The 20,062-nt window shown below is 44.5% G+C and overlaps 1 protein-coding gene across 1 annotated transcript; it reads right to left on the bottom strand.

Moving 5' to 3' along the window:
* Positions 1-368: 368 nt before the first annotated feature.
* On the bottom strand, positions 369-16,851 carry mypn (myopalladin; the record flags this gene model as incomplete). Its single annotated transcript, XM_079230168.1, has 20 exons — positions 369-1,725; positions 1,817-1,950; positions 2,069-2,234; positions 2,357-2,564; positions 2,661-2,787; positions 3,017-3,096; positions 3,182-3,331; positions 3,425-3,646; positions 5,244-5,321; positions 5,903-6,035; positions 7,504-8,592; positions 9,201-9,930; positions 10,020-10,136; positions 10,504-10,527; positions 11,058-11,199; positions 11,288-11,362; positions 11,473-11,914; positions 12,017-12,068; positions 12,165-12,340; positions 15,782-16,851. 20 exons carry the CDS (start codon positions 16,849-16,851, stop codon positions 1,547-1,549), a joined length of 5,394 nt encoding a protein of 1,797 aa, XP_079086294.1. The 3' UTR covers positions 369-1,546.
* Positions 16,852-20,062: the final 3,211 nt, after the last annotated feature.

Genomic DNA, 20,062 nt, shown 5'->3' with positions numbered 1-20,062 from the left:
AGCCTACTTTTTCAGAAGGCAGTATTGGACTGACCATTTTATATATTAAAATAAAATAAAAAACCTGGAGACTCTATATTAGGTTATCTAACATAAAGGTATTCTTATTCATAGTGGGATCATGTTATAATATCATTAAATGTCTTCAAGTTAGCCAGCCATAGAAAATGGCATTGTTGAATTCATGGTATTTTTTACATTATTTCAAGCACAACCAATTCACCACTGTGCCTGTTCACTCAACACATTCATGAAAGTTTATTTTTATCTTTTGGAAATCCTTTATCGTGTGTGTGTGTGTGTGACTCAGCAGCAAGAGTCCTTGGTAATAGCGACGGTACTCGTTTGTGACGTAGCACCTCCTCCCCCGTCTTTGAAATCTAAATTCTGTCCCTGTTAACGTCCGTCTAAAGAGGGAAGAAATGAGACACTCTGAACTTCATCAGTAAAGATTTACAAAGCAGCATGCAGAATTAAACCCACCTGTTCCAGCAAAGTAAACATATCACTCAATTGAATAAATATAACTTTATTCTGAGCGGGACAAAACTATTTTACAAAGTGCAACTTTACATCAGTCGAGTATGTGCTTTTCTTCAATATATTTTTAAACCGACTTTTATCAAAGTTCAATCATAACCTCTGTTTGACTTGTTGGTATCATTTCAAAAGCAAAGCCCCCAGCCTGTCTTCCCACAAAACAAAGAGCTTTTAATCTCATCTGACTCATTCCTCTGGTAATGCATCTCAAACTGGAGATGCAATCGAGATAAATTACATTAAATCACCTGAAAGCAAAAGATATTTGAAGAAATCTTGTGTTTCAACTAGTAACCGTGAATGAGAGTCACCTAACAGCATATTACTATGACTGCAGACACAGTGTGTATACAATATTGCATTGTCATCAATTGTTGGCATGCATGCACATGAAAAAAACAGGTGCAAAAATATGAACCAGTGCTGAACATCAAGAAATTAATTCAGTATGTAGAAAGAATCCCACCTTGCTGGAGCCATTTAAATAAACTGCTCTAATTCATTCAAATGTCTATTAATATACTCTAAACTACCTGCGATTATTAATAAATAAGTTTAGATTTATTGAAATTTCATATAAACTTTAAAGAAACTATTACGACCAGTTCATGTATATATTATTTGCAATACAAATTAGCAGTGCTTGTACCACTTTGATCAACAATTAAGAACCAACATTCAGCAGCACCCTCACAATCGTAGCTAAATATGATGTAGAAACACGCGAGTCATTCAAAACACTATTCAAACCCACTGATGGCTCATGAGCTAAGACTTTGCAAATCTGTTTTTCTGTCTGTGAAACATGTTTTACATGACTTGATTAAATAGGAATGGTGACAAACTCACTTTCAGTGCCGATAGCTTTAACACAATACTCCGTTGCCATTCTACTCTGATGTATCACTTCAAACGCATCACACAAATCACATGGCAGTCTGCTTGTCGTTCTCCTTTTAGCCCTTTTCGGCCCCAGGTCAGGGGGTCGCCGCCATGCTGCAGTGTCTCACAGCTCCTCGCTCTCCAGCATGACCTCAGGAGGGGAGCTGGAGAACAGGATGGGGTTGTTCTCCGACGTGGGGAAAGCCGACTTGATGTCGAGCCCCTGGCCCGTCAGAGCTGCGTAGCGGCTGCCTGTACGCGGAGCCTTTTTCATGGGCGCAGGGATGCTCTGATGCCACTGAGCTAAAGGCGCAGCAGATAGCTAGCATTACTACCACAATGAGGCACATTTCTTAATAACGCTGATAGTCACACAGCTGTACAGAATATTCACCGTAGATATCAAGCCTGCAGGTGCAGGACACAATTCCAGCCTCGTTTTTTGCCGACACTGTGTACCAGCCAGCATCGTCTTTTGAGGTTGGCTGGATGAGGAGACACACGTATCCGGTTGCATCCTGGGTCATACTGAAATAAACGGATCATGGAGAATTCATTCCAGTTCAAATAGGCATCTTTGATACTATTAAGTAGCAATGCAAGGCACTAAAACAGCTACACAGAGAGGCTCACAACTCCCACTGACCTGATTCTGTCCTTCGTTTTAGGAATGGTGTCATTGTCTTTCTTCCAGAAGATGACGGGAGGGGGCATGCCCACCACCCGGCACTCCAGCCGGACTGGTGTCCCATCAGGAATACCAATGTTCTGCAGCTTCTCCACAAACTGGGGAGGGTGTTTCATCTCTTTCTCTGAAGTGGACAAGACTTGGATTACATGAACTTCCGAACAGGGCACGGGACGTCACACTATTATTCAATTGGTTAGTGTATGAGCAATTCATTCCTTTTCATCGATCGTATCCAGTCCTTACCCACAACTTTAAGCTCTAGACTAAAGGAGCTCTGCCCTGCTTTGTTGCTGGCGATGCATGTGTACGTGCCGGCGTCGTTCTGTGTCAGAGGATCAATGGCCAGAGAATGGATGCCGTTTTCCCGCACTAACATCTTGTGGTAATGGTCTGGATAGATTGGCCTACCGTTGACCAACCACATGAGCTCTGGGTTAGGGAGGCCGCTCACCTGTAGGACAAAAAACAAACAAAAAAAAAAACGTGGAAAGTAAAGTGAGGGAAAAATGAAATATCTTTGTAGTGCATGCCAGGACCTGCTGCCTACCTTACAGTCTAGTCTACATAGTCTTCCTTCATGAGCCAGCATGTCCCCTGGAGCCTGGAGGAAGTGAGGCCGAAAAGTTTGCTCCTGGGTTTGCTCACTTTCGACTTCCTGTATGCGGGCTCGCACCCTAAAAGAAAACGTGAGCAGAGCATGTTGTGGGGCACAAACACAAGCTTTGACGTTCACCCACGTTTCGTCTTTATCTTGGTGTGTGCTTTAGCATTTTAGTTTAGACACACTCGATCACAAATCCTTACTATTGCCAGGGAGGAAAATCAATAATTGGCTGGTTCCTCATGCTGCAGAGGGCTTCTTCTTACCTCTGCAGATCACACTGCACACTCAGTCCTGCTCACCTCTGAGAGTGAATGGGCGTCGGTCGGTTTCGAGGAGGTCCCGTTTGGACTATCAAATGACCCGAGCAGCTTATTCGTCCCTGATTGTCATTAAAGATCAAATATCAGAATTTTGCGGCTGGTGAGAAGACGTTGACAGTATGAACAGGAAGTGTGAGGTATCACCTGAGGATTGGCTGCCATGACGGTGTAGTTGCCGTCGTCGTCATTAGTCGTGGACTCGATATATAGAGCACAGGTCCCATCACCCTCTCTTATCTTCTTGTAATGGGTTTTCTTCCTCACGATCTGCTGGCCATCCTTGAACCAGTAAACCTGAGGCGAGACACATATGTGGAGAATGCATTTGAGGGATGAAGGTGACAAGAGCACGCCGTCATTTGTGCAGTACAGTTGTTGACCCCTCACCTTTGGAGAGGGGATTCCCAACACTTTACATGAGAAAGTGACAGGCACGCCTTCCATGGCTCTGAAGTTCTTCAGTTTCTTGTCAAATACAGGCGCGATGCATCTTCCTGTGGGGACGTCATCGTGCTGTACCTCATCGTCCGACTCCTCCACCGGCGTCCGCTCCAAACGGAATTCAATCTCGCTCATTAGTCTCTGCTCGAAATTGGACACTTTGTACGCCTGGAAAAGTAAAACCCACCACGTGAAAGTCAACGCCACAGTCCACCTTTGCATTACATCCGTCTTGGTCTTGGATATGGAAGCTTAACACACTGCAACAAATGCTCTTGGAGAGAGGAATGCAATATACAGGAACAGGATACAACGTGCTTCTACTAACATGTAGCATCCGTGTTATTAAAAGGATTCAATTCATAACTCAAATATCAAAATAAAAAGCTAATTTTGTCACTTAAACCGATTGATACCATTTTCATGCAGTTGCATGGCATCTGTCTGGCGGTATCATTCCTGGTTGGTAAAACAAAATGGCGGTGAAGGTTAAACAGAGCACAGAGGAAGATGAACTCTAGAGGTGAACTGCAGAGTTGAAAGACAAAGCGAGCAGGAGATTGTTAAAGAGTGAGCAATGAAAGGGCAATATGCAGGTTTGTGAGTCGAGGTTGGTTTTGGTTTAAAAATAATGGACTATGTCATGTCGACCTTTTGGGAAAATCTGAAATGCAAACGGAGGAAAGGGGCTGCACATATCAGTGCAAAGCTACCCGGCTTAACTAAAGCAACTTAGTACATGTAAAATGTTTACTTAATATGGTACAAAAAACTCACACGCACGCACTTGTTTACAGGTCATACATATATATATTTTAGACTATATTTTAGTCTAAAGCACTGATCTTAAAGCAATAAGAAAAACTTGGTGAGAATAATGAACTCCTGCCTTTTGGCACTTGCAGGCAGGACACAAAAGGTGAAAGGTCAAGCGTGTGGTGGTGGCTGCCTGACAAACGAATTGAAAGCAAAAGGGGACAGGACAGGTCAAAGGCGTTCAGTTACACTAGAGAAGCTAGAGAAGATTGTTCAGTAAAACAAAATATACCATTATTTTTCTCTTAGTGGCGGTAGTTAACGACACAAAAAACAGCGAAAATCAACTTGATCGACTTGAATCACTGTGTATGTAAGTAAGTATGAATGTAGTTGAATTACCAGCAAGCTACTGTAAAATGTAGATCAAAAAGTACAGTTAACCCCAAAATAAATTAAAATAAATTACCCCATTTTCCGTACCTGTAACGCTAGTTTTACAATCTTTGTGCAAGTCTAGTTTTGGAGGTATAGGCCTTAGAAATGTCTGCCAACACTCAAATATAATGGGACCATATGGCACTCGGCTTGTGGTGCTCAAAGCGCCAAAAGAAATACATTTGAAAATCTCAACAGCAATGTCTCTTTCCAGAAAGCATGACCCGGTATCTCCAGATAACCCACAGACCTTGTTCTGGGCAGTGCTTTCTGGAAAGAGATTTTCAAATGTATTGTTTTTGGATGCTTTGAGCATTGTAATGGAGAGAACGGATACAATTGATATCTCCAAAACTATGCAACTCACACTAAAACAATCTAAACTACTACGTAGTCCATTACTCCCCAACACTGAATGCAGGTTATATATTAGTACAGAAGCTGGAATGCTTGATGAGAGATATTAACCATGGTATTTAGACAATGACGTTTTTTAATTTCGGTCTGAAACATTCTAATAACCCATACAGCCTCGAGCAAACCAGTGCTTGGGAAGGAAATATCCTTGTACCTCATCATAGTTAATGACAGTAGCAGGAATGTTTGGTCCAAGGGGTCTGCTCGCTGTTTTCCCCTCATTACTCAGCTTCTATGAGAGGATAGGGATGGATGAAGACACACAGTCTACACACAAACATGGAGGCCTACTGATGGAATAACACACAAGTGAATTGTTAATAAGCATGTTGTTACGCTACATGGGCACACAACAGTGTACAACTGGGGAGGAAATGATGGCTGATGCTCTGTTGAACTGAAGAGCGTTCTTCTTTGCCTCTGAGTCAATCTGAGCGATTTTATATCCCTTTACATCTGTCTTTTATTATCTTAAAATATATATATATAAATAAATAAATCTAAAAATTAATGAATGAGTAGAAACCTGGAGACACGTGAGAATACTGCACAGTCATTGGTTAACATACAGTAACTACATAACTTAAAAGCTTAAAACAGTTGCTTAGTTAGAGTGTGTGTAAATCCTGTCAAACTGATCATTTATTTACATTTATGAGCAAGGATGTGATGAAGGCTGAAATCCACTTGAATACATCATTAAGTGAAAATAAATGTGGTTTCTGTAGCAGTTTGCATTATTATATGTATTCACCAGATCACTGCAGCAGTCAAAAAGAGAGAAGTCAAGCAAAGCTGGAGACCACGTTGTACCTGTTGATGTGCAAAATGTGGAGTATCGTCTTTAAGTCGAAGCTTTTTCTCAATATCGTGGAGAAGAATTTCTTTGCTTCCGCGAATGTCTTCAATAGACGGGAGGCGCACCTTTGGGACGTTCCTTCTTAACCTGAGAAAACAGAAGGGAAACTTATTATAGCGTATTATAGATTCATTAGACAGTATCTGCCATTCAGCACAGCTCAGCTTTACATGCATGCCACGATATTCTCACACCTATCGTACTGCATCACTACCTGGTCGCAAGCCTCTCAAACAACCATACAACCCATCATATCACTGTATAACCAGACATTAAAAGTAATGGAGTGGCATCACTGTCAGATCTTGAAAAAACACAACATGTTCAGCTTTGAAAGCTTCATAAACTATTCAAGATTAAAATGTATTTTCAAATGCCTACATGGTAACGCTCCTTCCCTCCTGAATTAATTTATTAAAAACACCAGCACACCACTACAGTTAACACACGGGCCTCAGTGAACGGGAACTGCCGGGTTGCAATGCGCAGAACCTCATTTGGTCAGTCAGCTGTTTCTGTTGCAGGAGCAGAGCAATGGAACCGTCTCCCAACAGAACTGAAAGTGCAACACGATTTTAAGGTTTTTAATAAAGGTCTTAAATCATGGTTAAGAGAAAAACAACATTGTTCACACGTTTAATACCCTCTTACTTTTACTTTGTGTATGTATCTATGTATGCATCTGTGGATATATTCGCTATATACACACTTAACACAGTGCATCTGTTTTTTTCATTTGTGCATATATGTGTGCTAGAAAAGCTAATGCCATTGTGATGTCCACATCAGATGAATAAAGTCAAAGTCACGTAGCGTTAGGGTTGGGTACCGAGAACACGTCCGGTACCTACCGGACCGAAAAGCAACGCAGATTTCGGTGCTTCCTTCCGGTGCCTGAGCCGATTTAAATACTTTTTTTTTTACACTACTCTGTAAAGTTGCACGGTATATAGATACTAAAAAGGTAGCGCGGTGCCCGCACGCTAAAAACGATTATTAAAATAGCGCGGATCAGAGCGCACTCGCTGCTCTGCTCTCTGTCTGCCTGCATGCAGAGCGGGGCTCGAGGGGGCGGGGCTTACAGCGCTCACACACACACGCTGGAGACACGAGCACGAGCTTTTGAACGCCCGTCCTCGGCTTGATGGAACAAATCTCTCCAGTTGATATTAATGATGACGTGTAGTCCAGTAAAGCAGCAGTTTTAGGATCCAACAGTGTCTGAGTTCTGTTGCACACGATCCCATCAGGCCATGATGCTTGTGTCTGTTCTTTTTTTAAATATATATTTTTATAGTTTGAAGTTAAAAGGTTTGAAGCTGTAGTTTGAAGCGTGTTTTGTATGTATTTATATCTATAGTATACTTTAAACAGTTAATAATATTGTTCAATTTGAAGAAAAAAAATTGCCTTGGCATTAAAAAAGTATCGGTTCAGGCACCGGTATCGTTTTCAAAGTATCGGTTTAGCATCGGTATCGGAAAAAACCCAAACGATACCCATCCCTACATAGCGTGTGACAGTTCACCAATCTCGTGAGCATTGTGGTCCGTACCCTAAAGGAGCTCCCCTGGGCAGGCCCATTGAGTTGGTGGGCTGACTCTGGGTCAGGGACGGCAGGACGGAGCTCAGGAACGCCACAGGGTTCTGAATGGGGCTGGGGGTGGAGCTGCTGGACGTGGGAGAGGAGGCCTGGGGAGGCGACTGGGCTCTCATGGCGAACAGGTTGGTCAGGAATGCCGCCGACGGTGTGGGTGAGGACACGAGGGAGGGAGGGCTGGTGGGAGACTTGAGCACCCTCGTGGGGAGGATCCTGGGTGGCGGGGAGAACGGTGGGAGAGTAGGGGAGCTGGCCGCAGAGGAGTTGAGCTCAGCAGCCAGCTCCTGGAGCAGAGGGACCGGCGACTCGGTTGGAGAAGGACTCATGACTGGTGAGAAGGCCTGAGCCGCTATGAACTCTTTTGGCCGGGCGTAGTTGAAGGTGTGGGAGGTGGCGGTGAGGTTCATGAGGGAGGCGTGGGTGCTTCTCAGAAACGGAGCAGGAGATGTGATCTGCTGTAAGGCCGAGGTCGGACTGGTAAGGGCCGTACTAAGCTTTGGTGCAGGAGGAGAGTAAAATTGGGGTGGAGGTGCAGTTCTGGCAAGAGCTGCAGGGGAGAAGTTGAGGTGGGAGGCATGGATGGTGTTCATCTGGGTTACAGGAGCTATACTAAAAGGGGGGGCTGTTTTCAGCTGTGGGGCAGATGGAGGAGAGGTCAACAGGGACGGAGTCTTTAGCTGAGGAATAGAGGGAGGGGAGCTCAGAGCAGAAGTGCTGAGACGAGGTGAAAAGGTGGTGTTGAGTGCTGGAGCAGAGCTCAGAGAGGGAGCAGGGGGAGTGGTGGTCAGCGGAGGTGCAGAGTGGGGCGTCTGCTGCGGGGGCGACGTGGTGTTAAGGAAGGGCCGGAAAGGTGGCGGATGGGGTTCACGCTGCACTCTGGGTGACCACAGAGGACCCTCGTTGGAGCCTTGGACCTCGGGCTGGATCTGGATCTGTAATTGGCTGTGGGTCTGAGGCTGGGTGTGGGTTTGGGTCTGAGGATCGTTCTCCTGCAGCTGCTCCATGAGGACCTGGTTGTGCAGGAGCTGGAGCTGGGACGGGTCCCTGTTGATCAAAGCGAAACTAGAATGAAAAGAACTTCCAACAAATGACACTATACATGGTGAAAGTGAGAGCGGCTCAGTGCACTGCTCTCATAAATTAAGTCCACGCTGTAAACCCCAGCAGGAATAAGCCAGTCAGCACGAAGAATACTCTGACCTTTTATGGGCTACCAAAAAGTACCCGACAAACAAAACACCGTCCAAGCTCTTCAAGCTTTCAGCTTTCAGCTTTCATTCTAAACAGGAGGCTCTCTTTGTTTTTTTGTGAAATTGCTACAATTCTTTTTCTAAATGGAACAATACAGGACAACTTGTCATACTCATCTTTGTGTTTTAAGCCTACAATGAACAAAAACAGCAGTAAACAACTCATCTAAGCACAAAAGATTTCACCATTATCAGGAATATTAGATGAACATAAATGCATAGAGGTACACTTACAAATAGAAAATGCCATCCTTTGTTTTCGAAAGCCGGAAGGTCCACATTTGAAGCCTGGATGCATTCAATTATGAATTGCAACTGACTACAGACTACAACTATTTGAGCTAGAGGAGGAGGAACCTCCCACCGAAATGTGACTTGTGTGTTTTTTTTTGCTCTACTCACAGTTTGGGTTTAGCCAGCACTGGTGGTGGTCTGAGGTTGAGAAGCTCATCAAACTGGCTGGATGCGTCACTTTGTTCATCCTCCTCATCTTCAGGCAGTTTGAAGTGCACATGCAGGCCGACTCTGGAGCCGAAGCGGGGGTCTTTGTGGTTCGTCGGGGCACCCGTCTTTAGGCAGGAGTTAGGAGGGGGATCGGGGAGGGGCACCACAATGAGGCTCCCATTCTGATGGTTTGGGGTCCCCTTGATTTTGGGGCTCGTGTCAGGCGATGTCATCGAAGGTGGGGACACTTCCTGCTCAGCTGAAGACTCAACTGCAAATTGAGAAGTGAAGGGTTTTAGGTATGAGAGCACCTGTCCGCGGCTCTGTGGTCCACTGGATCCAGGAGGGTTCTGGTGGAGGCAGGCAGGATCTAGGTTTGGGGTGCTGGTGCTGCGAGAGCTGAGGCAGGAGCCGCTGCTCAGGCTGGATGGTTCCAGACTATGTAGACTACTGCGGAAGGGATCTGGACGCAACATGCTGGAGCCATTGGGGTCAAGACGGAGGGTGCTGGTGCTCAAGGGGTCCAGACGTAAGGTGCTTGAGACAAGCGGGTCGAGGCGAATGGTGCTGGAGTGGGGCTTGGTGCTGTTGGTCACGGTAACCTCTGGTTGAGGGTTCACGGTGAGAGCTGATGAAGGACCTTGGATTTGATTGAAATGCCTCACATGGTTGCTGTTGCTGCCATTGCCTGATGAGAATCAGACAGATACATATCAGAACTTTCCATGCTCTTTCATAAGCATACAATATGGCTGAAAGTTAAAACAGGAGTGTTACCTTTGACCCTTAGAGTCGCAGCGCTGGACACGGTTCCATACTTGTTGCTCGCTGTGCAAGTAAACATCCCCGAATCTTCAGGAAAGACCTCAGCAATGACCAGAGTGCATATTCCCTCTTGAAGTAAAAAACAAAACAATGAAGTGATACTCACATAATCAAGTTGGTGTGGTGTGACTGCTCTATATTATAACTTCTCAACTAGAGCGTCTTGATGGACTGAGGAAAGATACATGACTGTCTGGTGCTGAGAGTCCATGTGCAGCTAAAGCAGGTTGAAGGGATCTGCCATGGTGGTTTGACACAGGATGAGAGACTACCTTATACGGTCCAGGGGAGAGCAGTCCTGGCTTATGTACAGAAGAACGACAGTAGCCTTCACCAAGGACTATAAACACTTGAGCAGAGTAATGTGTACACACTGCAGCATCAAACACAGACGGCAGCTGCTATGGTGAAGTCAACACTTCCATTTGATATGTACCTGATTCAGCTGGAGATCTGGGCTCTGAAACGGAAGCAAGCATCAAAATCATTATGAAACCGTGATGAACGTTACGGTTAAGAAGATGTAGCACTTCTCAGAGTCATTATAATCACGGATCACATTCCACGATCAGTTGATGCAAGATTACCTTTATTTGGCTTTCTTTTTTTCTCTCTCTGATAAATATATGTATGCTGCTGAATTCAACACCGTATCATGAGATGTTACCATTTACAGTATTTACATAAGATGTGTAACCTGAAAATAGTTTTCAGCAATATCAATAACTTTCAGCATTTTAGGATTCATTAATAATATTAACATTCTTTTTAACAATAAAGCACTTAATGTTATAATGTCTCGCAACTTTATGGAAAATAAATGAACATACAGTACACTAATAGCCATTTAAAGCAAAGTGTAATTATTACAAATATATATATATAATTTGAGGGGCAGCGGGGATATGCACTCTAAAGCTGTCAATTTGGAGCGTTATGTTGTTATTGTAGCATCATTGTTTGTTCGTTTTTCTTGTCGACGGAGCTTACTCTTCTGCAGGATCCTGAAGTCAGGAGAGTCCTCTACAGTTTTGCCCTCCCTGTACCAGTCCACTCGGGGTAGCGGTACCCCTTTCACTTGGCACTCTAGCACCACCAGCTGGCCTTCAGACGCAAGGAGGTCCTGCAGGCTCTGGTGGGACACGACAGTGTGAATGTTATTTTTAATGAGCGCGTGAGAGAAAGTAGCAACATACATTCTGTTGAGAATGACTTTTTACCTTTGTGAATACAGGGGCTGCCATGATGGGTTGGCCGTCCAACCCTTGTGGATAGTTGTAGTTGGAGGTTTGACTCTGAAGATTAAAAAAAATTAAAAACACACACAGAAAGGACGTGTTAATTCGAATATATAAAAACAATTGGATAACATTTATTGAGGAAGGAATTGTTTGGGCTCTTCTACCACAGGTTGGAGCGTTTGTGTTGGAGCGGATAGGACAGGCAGCGCAGGCGAGACCTCTGCGTTCAAAAGCAGTGATGTATCCTTCGATGCAGATGTTTGCAGTGGCGCTGCTGTGACAGATGTTGACACCTCCTGGGCTTCTGAAAGTTCTGTATCGCCAGGGGGCAAAGTGGGAAACACCTGCACAGGTGACAATGTTGCCTCCTCCTGAGCAGGGTGACCTGTGGATGCCACAGATGTCTGAGCGGGATCTGGGACTGGCAGTGCGGGGGCCGATGTCCGTACCGTGAGAAGAGGTTCTGGGATTATTGGGTTAGTTGTTGGAGAGGAGATCTGCTCCTCTGGCTCCTCAAAGGCTACCGCAGGCTGGGATGACGGAGAGTCTTCCTCTTCTGCAGAGAGAGTTTGGCTCGATGTCGGGAGTGGAGAATTATTTTGCAGCCTTTGAAAATCACATAAGGTGGAAAAAGGAACATTTAGGAAAGATCCACATCAGCTATTTTTATTTCTTTTTACAGACAATGACAATGTGCTAAAAACTCACTCGGCTACACGTTCAAAGTTCTGCTCCCCCTCAGAGTCCGAAGAGGAGGCACCTGTCGGTTTGAACAAACGAGTGCACACAACGCCATCACCAACAGTGTTTCACGGAACCGTCACAAGTGTCGGTAACAAAGAACCGTAAGAATCACCTTCAACGTAGATCTCCGCCGACGTCGAGTCCGTGCCATAGAAATTGGATGCGAAGCAAGAGTAACGGCCGGTGTCTTCCTCGAAGGCCTCTGCGATGATCAGAGAGTGCAGCTCGCCGTTGGTGATGACCTGAATGTCAGGGCTGTTCTCCAGCTCCTTGCCCTCACAGAACCACCTGCAATTAAGCAGAGGCACCAAACTGCTCAGTGCAATTCCACATGCCATCATTTTCAGTTTTTTTTCTGTTATTTTTTAGCTTTAAAGCTGATGGGGCAGAAGAAGACCACCAGATGAACATGGATGTAGACGATGCATGATTTAAAAAAAGTCAGCTTTGCAATTTTTTTGTGAGGAGGGAATTACATCAGACACGTTTGTTAGACCTCGAGGTCACACGCAGCGTGTTTTGGAGAGAAAAATCACAGAATATAAACGTAAACCCGAACAGGTTATCATTTATGTGGTTTAATCAATATTCTTAAAATTCCATTTACTTCAAATAGATATTAGAACCGCCCCTTGTTGGTCAGCAGTGGATGAGTATGACGACGGGACCCGCGTGGTGAGCCAATTACTGCCATGTTCATGTATGTACAATCTGTGCTGTAACTTTACTTTTCAGTAAGTATTCCACTTATTTTCCACTTCAGTGATATTGGTATATGAACTAACTATTAATTCAGTAGGATATTCCTACTCTGGCTTTATTATTTAAAACCATATCTTCACACAGATCTCCATTAATCTTCTGATGCCATTTCTATGAGGCCCATAGTCCCACTTCCCTAATAGTTCCCCTGGCTCTGTGCCATCCAGCAGAGTTATGCAGACCAAGAGAAAAATGTTTTGATGAGCAAGCCCTATCCCGTTCCCTGTAAGACAAGAAGCATAGCTTCAATTAACTGTTGATGTTATGAAGATGAGGGTTTAACAAAAAGTTTCGGCATACAATCTGGTGTTTTCTTCACTTTTTTTGTGGTAAAAGACGAGGGATGACATGCACTTAAGGTCTCTGGCTGGACACAAACCAGTGGCTCATAGTCAGTGTTGTGATCTATAACTTAATGTTATAAAAATCATGAATAAATGGGCAGAAATTGGGTTAAAGCGTGATTGATGACAAGAAAAACTTTCTCCCATGGCTAACATTACGTACCAGACATTAGTCCTACTAAGTAGCATCCAGTACAATACAGTTGGCAGCAGTCTATTAATTCATTGTAAAACTATAATAGTAGATTACTGTAATTCCCCTGTTCTGACCAGCAACATAATGCCGCGGCCTCTACGTCAAAGCACATCTATTTTGAGCAGATGAGGTCTCTGTGCTTCATAAGATCCGGCCAATAAACATACAGGAATGAGCTGACACGTTACTCGCTGGCAAGACGTCATCGCATGTCAAATCATACCCAGGGCTTTCACCGGGCTCACGGATCACATGCGGTAAATGAAACACTTTTTCAAATAACTGCGCAGGCAATCTCACAGTTATACCAGACACGCTGGAGCGGGCCGTCAATGTTCTGCCTGAGGCGAGCGATGTCATTTCCAATGAGTAAGGGCATAAATTGAAAGCATGAGTAGTCAAGGAGGTGGCAAGGGCCCCGCTCGCTGCACCTGTCAGGGTTATTTTCCCTCTGGACTTCAGAACCAGGGAGAAGATTCCCCCGCTGGAGCCTGGGGGCTCTGACTGGTTGACCCAAACACATATGCATAATGCTAAACATAGACTCGGTAGACACACAATGCTATATTCTGACACACCGATGACAGAACACCACTGCAAACTGATGGGAAATATGAACCTGACTACTCTATTTTGACTCATTCAAGTCATAGTTGCTACGGGGGGCAGCAGGAACAAGCACAAATATCACAGTCAGTGAAAAGAACTTTCCCAGAATATGTCAAATACAAACCAAGCTGGACCACATTACAAAGGACGCAACATTTCTTTAAGTAGAAGCCACCGAAACAGAAATCAGATCTTCAGACTTGTACGTTTTCTTTAAGCCGCTGAGACCAAAAACAAACCGTATAAAAGATGTGGTTGAGCAATAACAGTTTAAATCATCATCTTACCAAACTCCTCATGCTTCTGTCAAGAGCTCAGACGGTTATTATCAGGGTGACTGCTGCTCACAGTGCCAGTCCGGTCTAAAAATGGCAGAGAGCTACATTCTCCCCGGACGACTAACAAGCCTGTTGCCCCTGTGTCTTAAAACCTCAGCTTCACGTCAGTTGAAGGCTTTTCTTGTTCCTGGGAGTGCCGGTCTGGCCAGGGATTCTAAACATCACATCGTGGTGGTCTTCAAAATGTACTCCCCCTCTACTTTGATACCAACTGAATGCAATGAGAGCTGCGCATTTTAAATGTTCTTAGTTAGAATGAGACCCTCATTAGAATCGGATGGTTTTCTTCTTCAGAACGACAGACATCACCAAATGTGATTCCCCTTTATCCCAAACATTACCCTGAACACACACACACACACACACACACACACACACACACACACACACACACACACACACACACACACACACACACACACACACACACACACACACGAAACATCCTTCATCTTAACTAATGCTTCTGGAAACTCTTTGTAATAATCGTTCAGCATTGTTGAGGACTCGGACATGACTCCATCTTTAACACGATGCAGAGCTAGAGTCGGACTGACTATAGTTTTAATTGTAAATATTCATGCTCCCCGTTATTGCACTCTGTTTATTGTTAAATGTTAAATGTTTAATGTTATGCACCTCCCGCCAGGACAAATTCCTTGTATGTGAAAACATACATGGCAATAAATGGTTCTGATTCTGATATATATTTTCGAGTTAAAAACTCTGATATCAATAAATTTGCCATTACACATTTAAAACATAATTTTAAAGTGTTTATTAAACAATATAGAGCAGGATATTAACTCAACCACCGGCAGCAATCAAGTAGCAATACTGTGTATATGTATAAGTATAGTAAAGTAAAGTTAAAGTCATGCGTTAAAAATATTACTTCAGTATATGCAAGTATTATTAGCAAAATTAACTTTATGTATCAAAAGAAAAATGACCCCTTTGAGTGTTAATACTATTAGATAATATAGGATTGGATTACTTTTATTGATGCATTGATGTATTTCTTGTTTACTGTTGAAGATATGCATAGTTAGTTCACCTTTATACACCCACTACAGGTAAACCTATGAATATGCATGATATAGTTTTGTATGCAAAATGTTCATCACTAAAGTAATTACAATAAATGTAGTGGAGTAAAAGGTGCATTAGTTCTACTACAAAGTAGCATAAAAAGGAAATACTTTGGTAAAGTAAAAATACCCCAAATGTATACTAAAGTGCAGTACTTGGGTAAATTACTGAGTAAAACTAAAATCATGACACCTTGCCCTAAACTCTTTAACATCTTCTCCAGACAAAAAGGTAATTTAAAGAGGATCCAGATCCTCCAGAAGACTGCGACATCTCCACTGACACTTCTCAGTGAGACTCATTTTGAAAGAGCATGAAGCAGAAAGTCTTACTGCATCTTTTTTGCAAACTAATAAATAAACCAATGTTAGCAAATTCTTTGCCTTACCGGACTTCAGGTGCAGGTAGTCCTCTAACAATGCAGTCCAATTGGACCTTGCTGCCCTCGGAAACCTCCCTGCTTTTCAGTTTCTGGATGAAGAAAGGAGGCTCACACGCCGGCTCCACTGGGTACGCACTTTCTGTCAGGGCACAGCTTTCAGCCTCCTCCTCCTGGGAAACACGGTCATACTGCGGCTCCTCGGTAATTCTGCTGTCCTGAAAGTCCACATGCCCAATCCCAGAGTCCAGCTGGGCCTCTGGTTGGACGCTAACAGCGGGGCTGGGTCTCTCCTTCTCCACCTCCACGGGCACGACGGAGCGCTCCCTGCTGTCTGGGCCGAGGGGACAAACGTCTCCATCGTTCTGGCTCTTGTTCGGGTTCCTACTCCTGTGGGATTTGGACAATCTCGGCCGTACCCGTTTGGAGCTGTTGGCCTTGAAGAGCGAGGAGAGCTCCTCAATGAAGTCCGCTGCCTTGTTGAGGAACTCCTTCTTGGACTGGATCTCCGGACCATACGGGGCGTTCCTCTCCACCCCGCCAGACTCGTTGGATCCCTCACTGGTGTCCCTTGCGTTCCTGCTCATGTTTTCCTGCCGCGCGGACGCTTTGTGCATCTTTCTGTCCGATGTGAATGTTGCATGTGTTGCTGGCAGTGCTTGAAGTTCAGAGGCTGGCTCGGGGAAGGGCACAGCGGAAGGGGCGGGAGAAGGGATCGCAACAGATGGGGTTTCAGCGGAAGACGCTGGGGAGATGCTGGAGAGGGTTAATGGTGGGACAGAGGCCTTGACCTCCGCCCTCTCCTCCTGAGGCTCATGTCCGATGGCCTGGCGGGCCAGGTTCACACTCTTATCCAGCTCCTCTTGGCTGAGGAAGGCTGAGAGGTCGGAGAACTGGGGATCACTGTGGCCCACAGAGTCCTCGGCCTTGCCTTTGAGCGAAGCGTAGATCTGAAGGCGCGAGGAGGAAGCGTCTGAGCGGCTCATCTCGCTGTGGCGCTGCTGGGCTCTGGCCTCCGCCAGGTAGCTCTCTCTCAAGAGCTGAGACAGCGACGGTGGTTGGTCAGTGTTCTCCTGCATGCTTTGGAAATAATGAAACGGGGTTCAATTACGTTACAGACAAGCTTCAAGTCGCAATTTGTGTGGAAACATAATAAATGCTTATTTTTTGTTTTAGTGATGAATGTAACTGACACAAAAAAAGTTATTAAATGTTCACCGTGATGGATGGGCGGAGCTCTGCAAGTTAAATTTCATACTGCACTGAAAATGACCGAAACCAGCAATTGATTACTGGATCGACAGAAAAGCAAAAATGCACAAATTCAACCTTCTTAAAATGGGTTGCTTTTTCTATATTTGCTTTGAAAGGCAACTCAATTATTTGGGGTTTGGACCGTTTATCAACCCAGAAAGCAAACAAGCGCCATGTCCACTTGGGAGATTGTGATGGTCGTTTTTCCACTATACCTTCTCTCATGGTACAGAACAAACTATTTATCAGTTGATTGAGAAACTAATTTGCAGACCGATTGTACGCAGACGCCCTAATAAGCAGTAATGTAAAGTATACACAGTCTGTATGTGCAGTCTTTTAATTTACTGACATGTCAAACAGACCTTTGGAAGACAACAGTAGAGGAGGAAGGGCTCACGGTCAGATATAATATAAAATAATATATTGGATACATATAGAAAAGAGCTGATGTAAAAATATAATGATATGTACCGAAGATTTCATAATACTCACATTAATATTACACCTGTGAGGGTGGGGGATACATGATGAAATTGTTTTTTTATTTTAGCCTAATTTCAGCCTTCCTCTGCATGGCCTCGATAGGGTATCAGGTTCATGCCCTGAAACCAGAACCGGAGGGACACAGACGGGCTTCCACCTGAGGCCAACACTTGTGCGTGACGTTTAGTCTTTGCTCAACTTTTTTGACACTCGGCATGAACAAGTTATTGAATACAGACACGAGATAGGGTACGCATATGCCACTGACACTCAAATCGGCGCAATCCGGAGAGACGGTGATGCCCTTCCAACGGACCTGAAGCCGCAGCTGTTGTGTACATTAATCCTTTGCAAAACAGGCTCCAAGCCCACCGAGTCATATCTAATAATAGCGAGGGGTCGGTTTACACAAAAATCAACACGCGAAAAAAAAAGCGAAGTACTCTCGCATCCCCGTGTGCCCTTGTTATCGGGATTTGACCAGCCACAGCGATCCCTGATCGAATGACGGAGCAGTAATGATCAGAAAAGGGACACCTGCTGAGTGAGATGACGCGGTGGGGGGCGGGGCTACACACACACACACACACAGCAGCGCGCACATCCAGGCAGGTTAAGGGGTCAAGATAATTCAATTTAACAGTCTAAACAGAAATAGGCTCAATTTCAGAGATGTTCCGAGGCTAAACACGGCACAGAAGGCAGTCCACAGCACACTGAACAATGGAATTAGGGGTGTGTGTGTTTGTTTTACCTTCAGAATGAACCCAGCTGCCCCCCACCCACCCCCACCCCTCTGCGAAGGACTGGTAAAATCCTCAGAGTGCACCTGCGCTCGAAGAGGGAGATTCCGGTCTTCTGGCCGCCGCCACCTGGAGAGTCTCGGCGCACAGGCAGCTGCTCAGCCTCGCCGGGGTTTCAACACAAGAGTTCACCTTGGAGTTAACGGGGAGAAGTATGGAGCCGAGCAGCTAGCTTGGTAGTAACCTGTCACCAGTACAAGTATCGACATTTGGCAGCGCAGCAGTCGCAGGTTATTTTGGGGAGGCCTGGCCCATGTGTCCGGGTGGCGTCCCAGCTCATTGGCCGGGGGAGGGGGGCTGTAAAGGGATTCCTCCTCCAGCGGGCCGTCACACAGACCTCCATCCTCCAGAATTAGAAGCCCCTCGTTGAGCCCGCCAGACACGAATGCAGCAGAGTAACATTTTAAAAGCACTACTGTTGCGTAAAAAATAAAAAATAAAAATGCATTTGAGCAAAGTGGAAGTTTATTCACAGCTGTTCAGTTGTTTCAACATGGACATGTGTTGCAGCATGTTAGAGACAAAGTGAGCAAGTACACACAGTACATCAACAATAACAACAAGGTTTTGGCATCTGCAATGAGTCGGACCATCTTCTACATCTACTTTTTTTATCACAATGCCTTCTTATTTAGGAAAACAACGTTTGTTAAGACTCGAGATTTCAAATCTGGAACAGTTAAAAACAACCACCTCTGTGTACCCATGATTAATGAAGTAAGTTTATTTCAAAGACAATGAGAACCATTTCCACAACCCACAAATGGAAACAAAAAAGCAAGCCTGAGCATCCGTTTACACTTAAAACAGTGTAAGACGTGTATCAAATACTTCATTCAAGTGAATCGCTTAACAAAAATGCATCCGTGACAAAAGCTGGTTGACATTGACCACGATGCAAAGAACAAAAATTATCTACACACGTTAGGAACATTTAATGCACAAGCGCGCCAGACTCAGGGGGCCAAACAATATTTGCATATCATTACTTCTGTAAACTCCATGCATCAGGTTTGATATATTTACAGTTCAGAGACGATCCAGGCAAGTTGTCAAACAAGCTGAAGTCAAATTCTCCCTCTGTGGTTGTTTAAGCTGTCTGGCAAACAGTGTAATGCCCTTTGTGGCAATCCCTGCCAATCCTACATGCAAGGCTAAAAACAGACAAGTGATATCTCAAGTTAGAATTTGAGTCAAGTCTTAACAAAACAAACAAAACAGGTTAACCAAAGTCAGCTCAAAACTTGCTAGTTTTGAAAATGTAATGGCTCAGTGGCTCAGACGGTATGCAACATTAACAATGTCAGCATGACTCCAATGCATTTATATTATATTAAAGAAAAACTGCAAATCCTCTTTGGCGTAACGGGAAAATACAATCCGGTTTACCAACACAGTAAAGGCAACATGAAGAAGAGTATCATAGTTGAGGTCGATGACTTAGTCCCTCCCCCTTGTTCTCACGTGCCTTCACACTCATTTGTGTCGAGTGAAGCCACAGTGGGTGGAGCCGAGGGAGCTGTATTATTATCATCACATGGACAGTATTATTAGCAGCAATAGAAAGTCTTGATTAGCCCAGTATATCAAAAAGACACTTCCATGTTAAAAGGTTAGGAATGAAATACCCATCATCAGTTTATCCGTCGTTGGGATATCCGATCAGAAGGCACCGTGAAGGCACTCTTCAGATGAGGAGAACGTGACGACACCCATCAGCGCACACAGCAGTCTCCCACAAAATACT

This window comes from Taurulus bubalis (assembly GCF_910589615.1).
Source record: "Taurulus bubalis genome assembly, chromosome: 14".
Classification (NCBI taxonomy): Eukaryota; Metazoa; Chordata; class Actinopteri; order Perciformes; family Cottidae; genus Taurulus; species Taurulus bubalis.
This window is presented reverse-complemented; position numbering and strand designations above follow the sequence as displayed.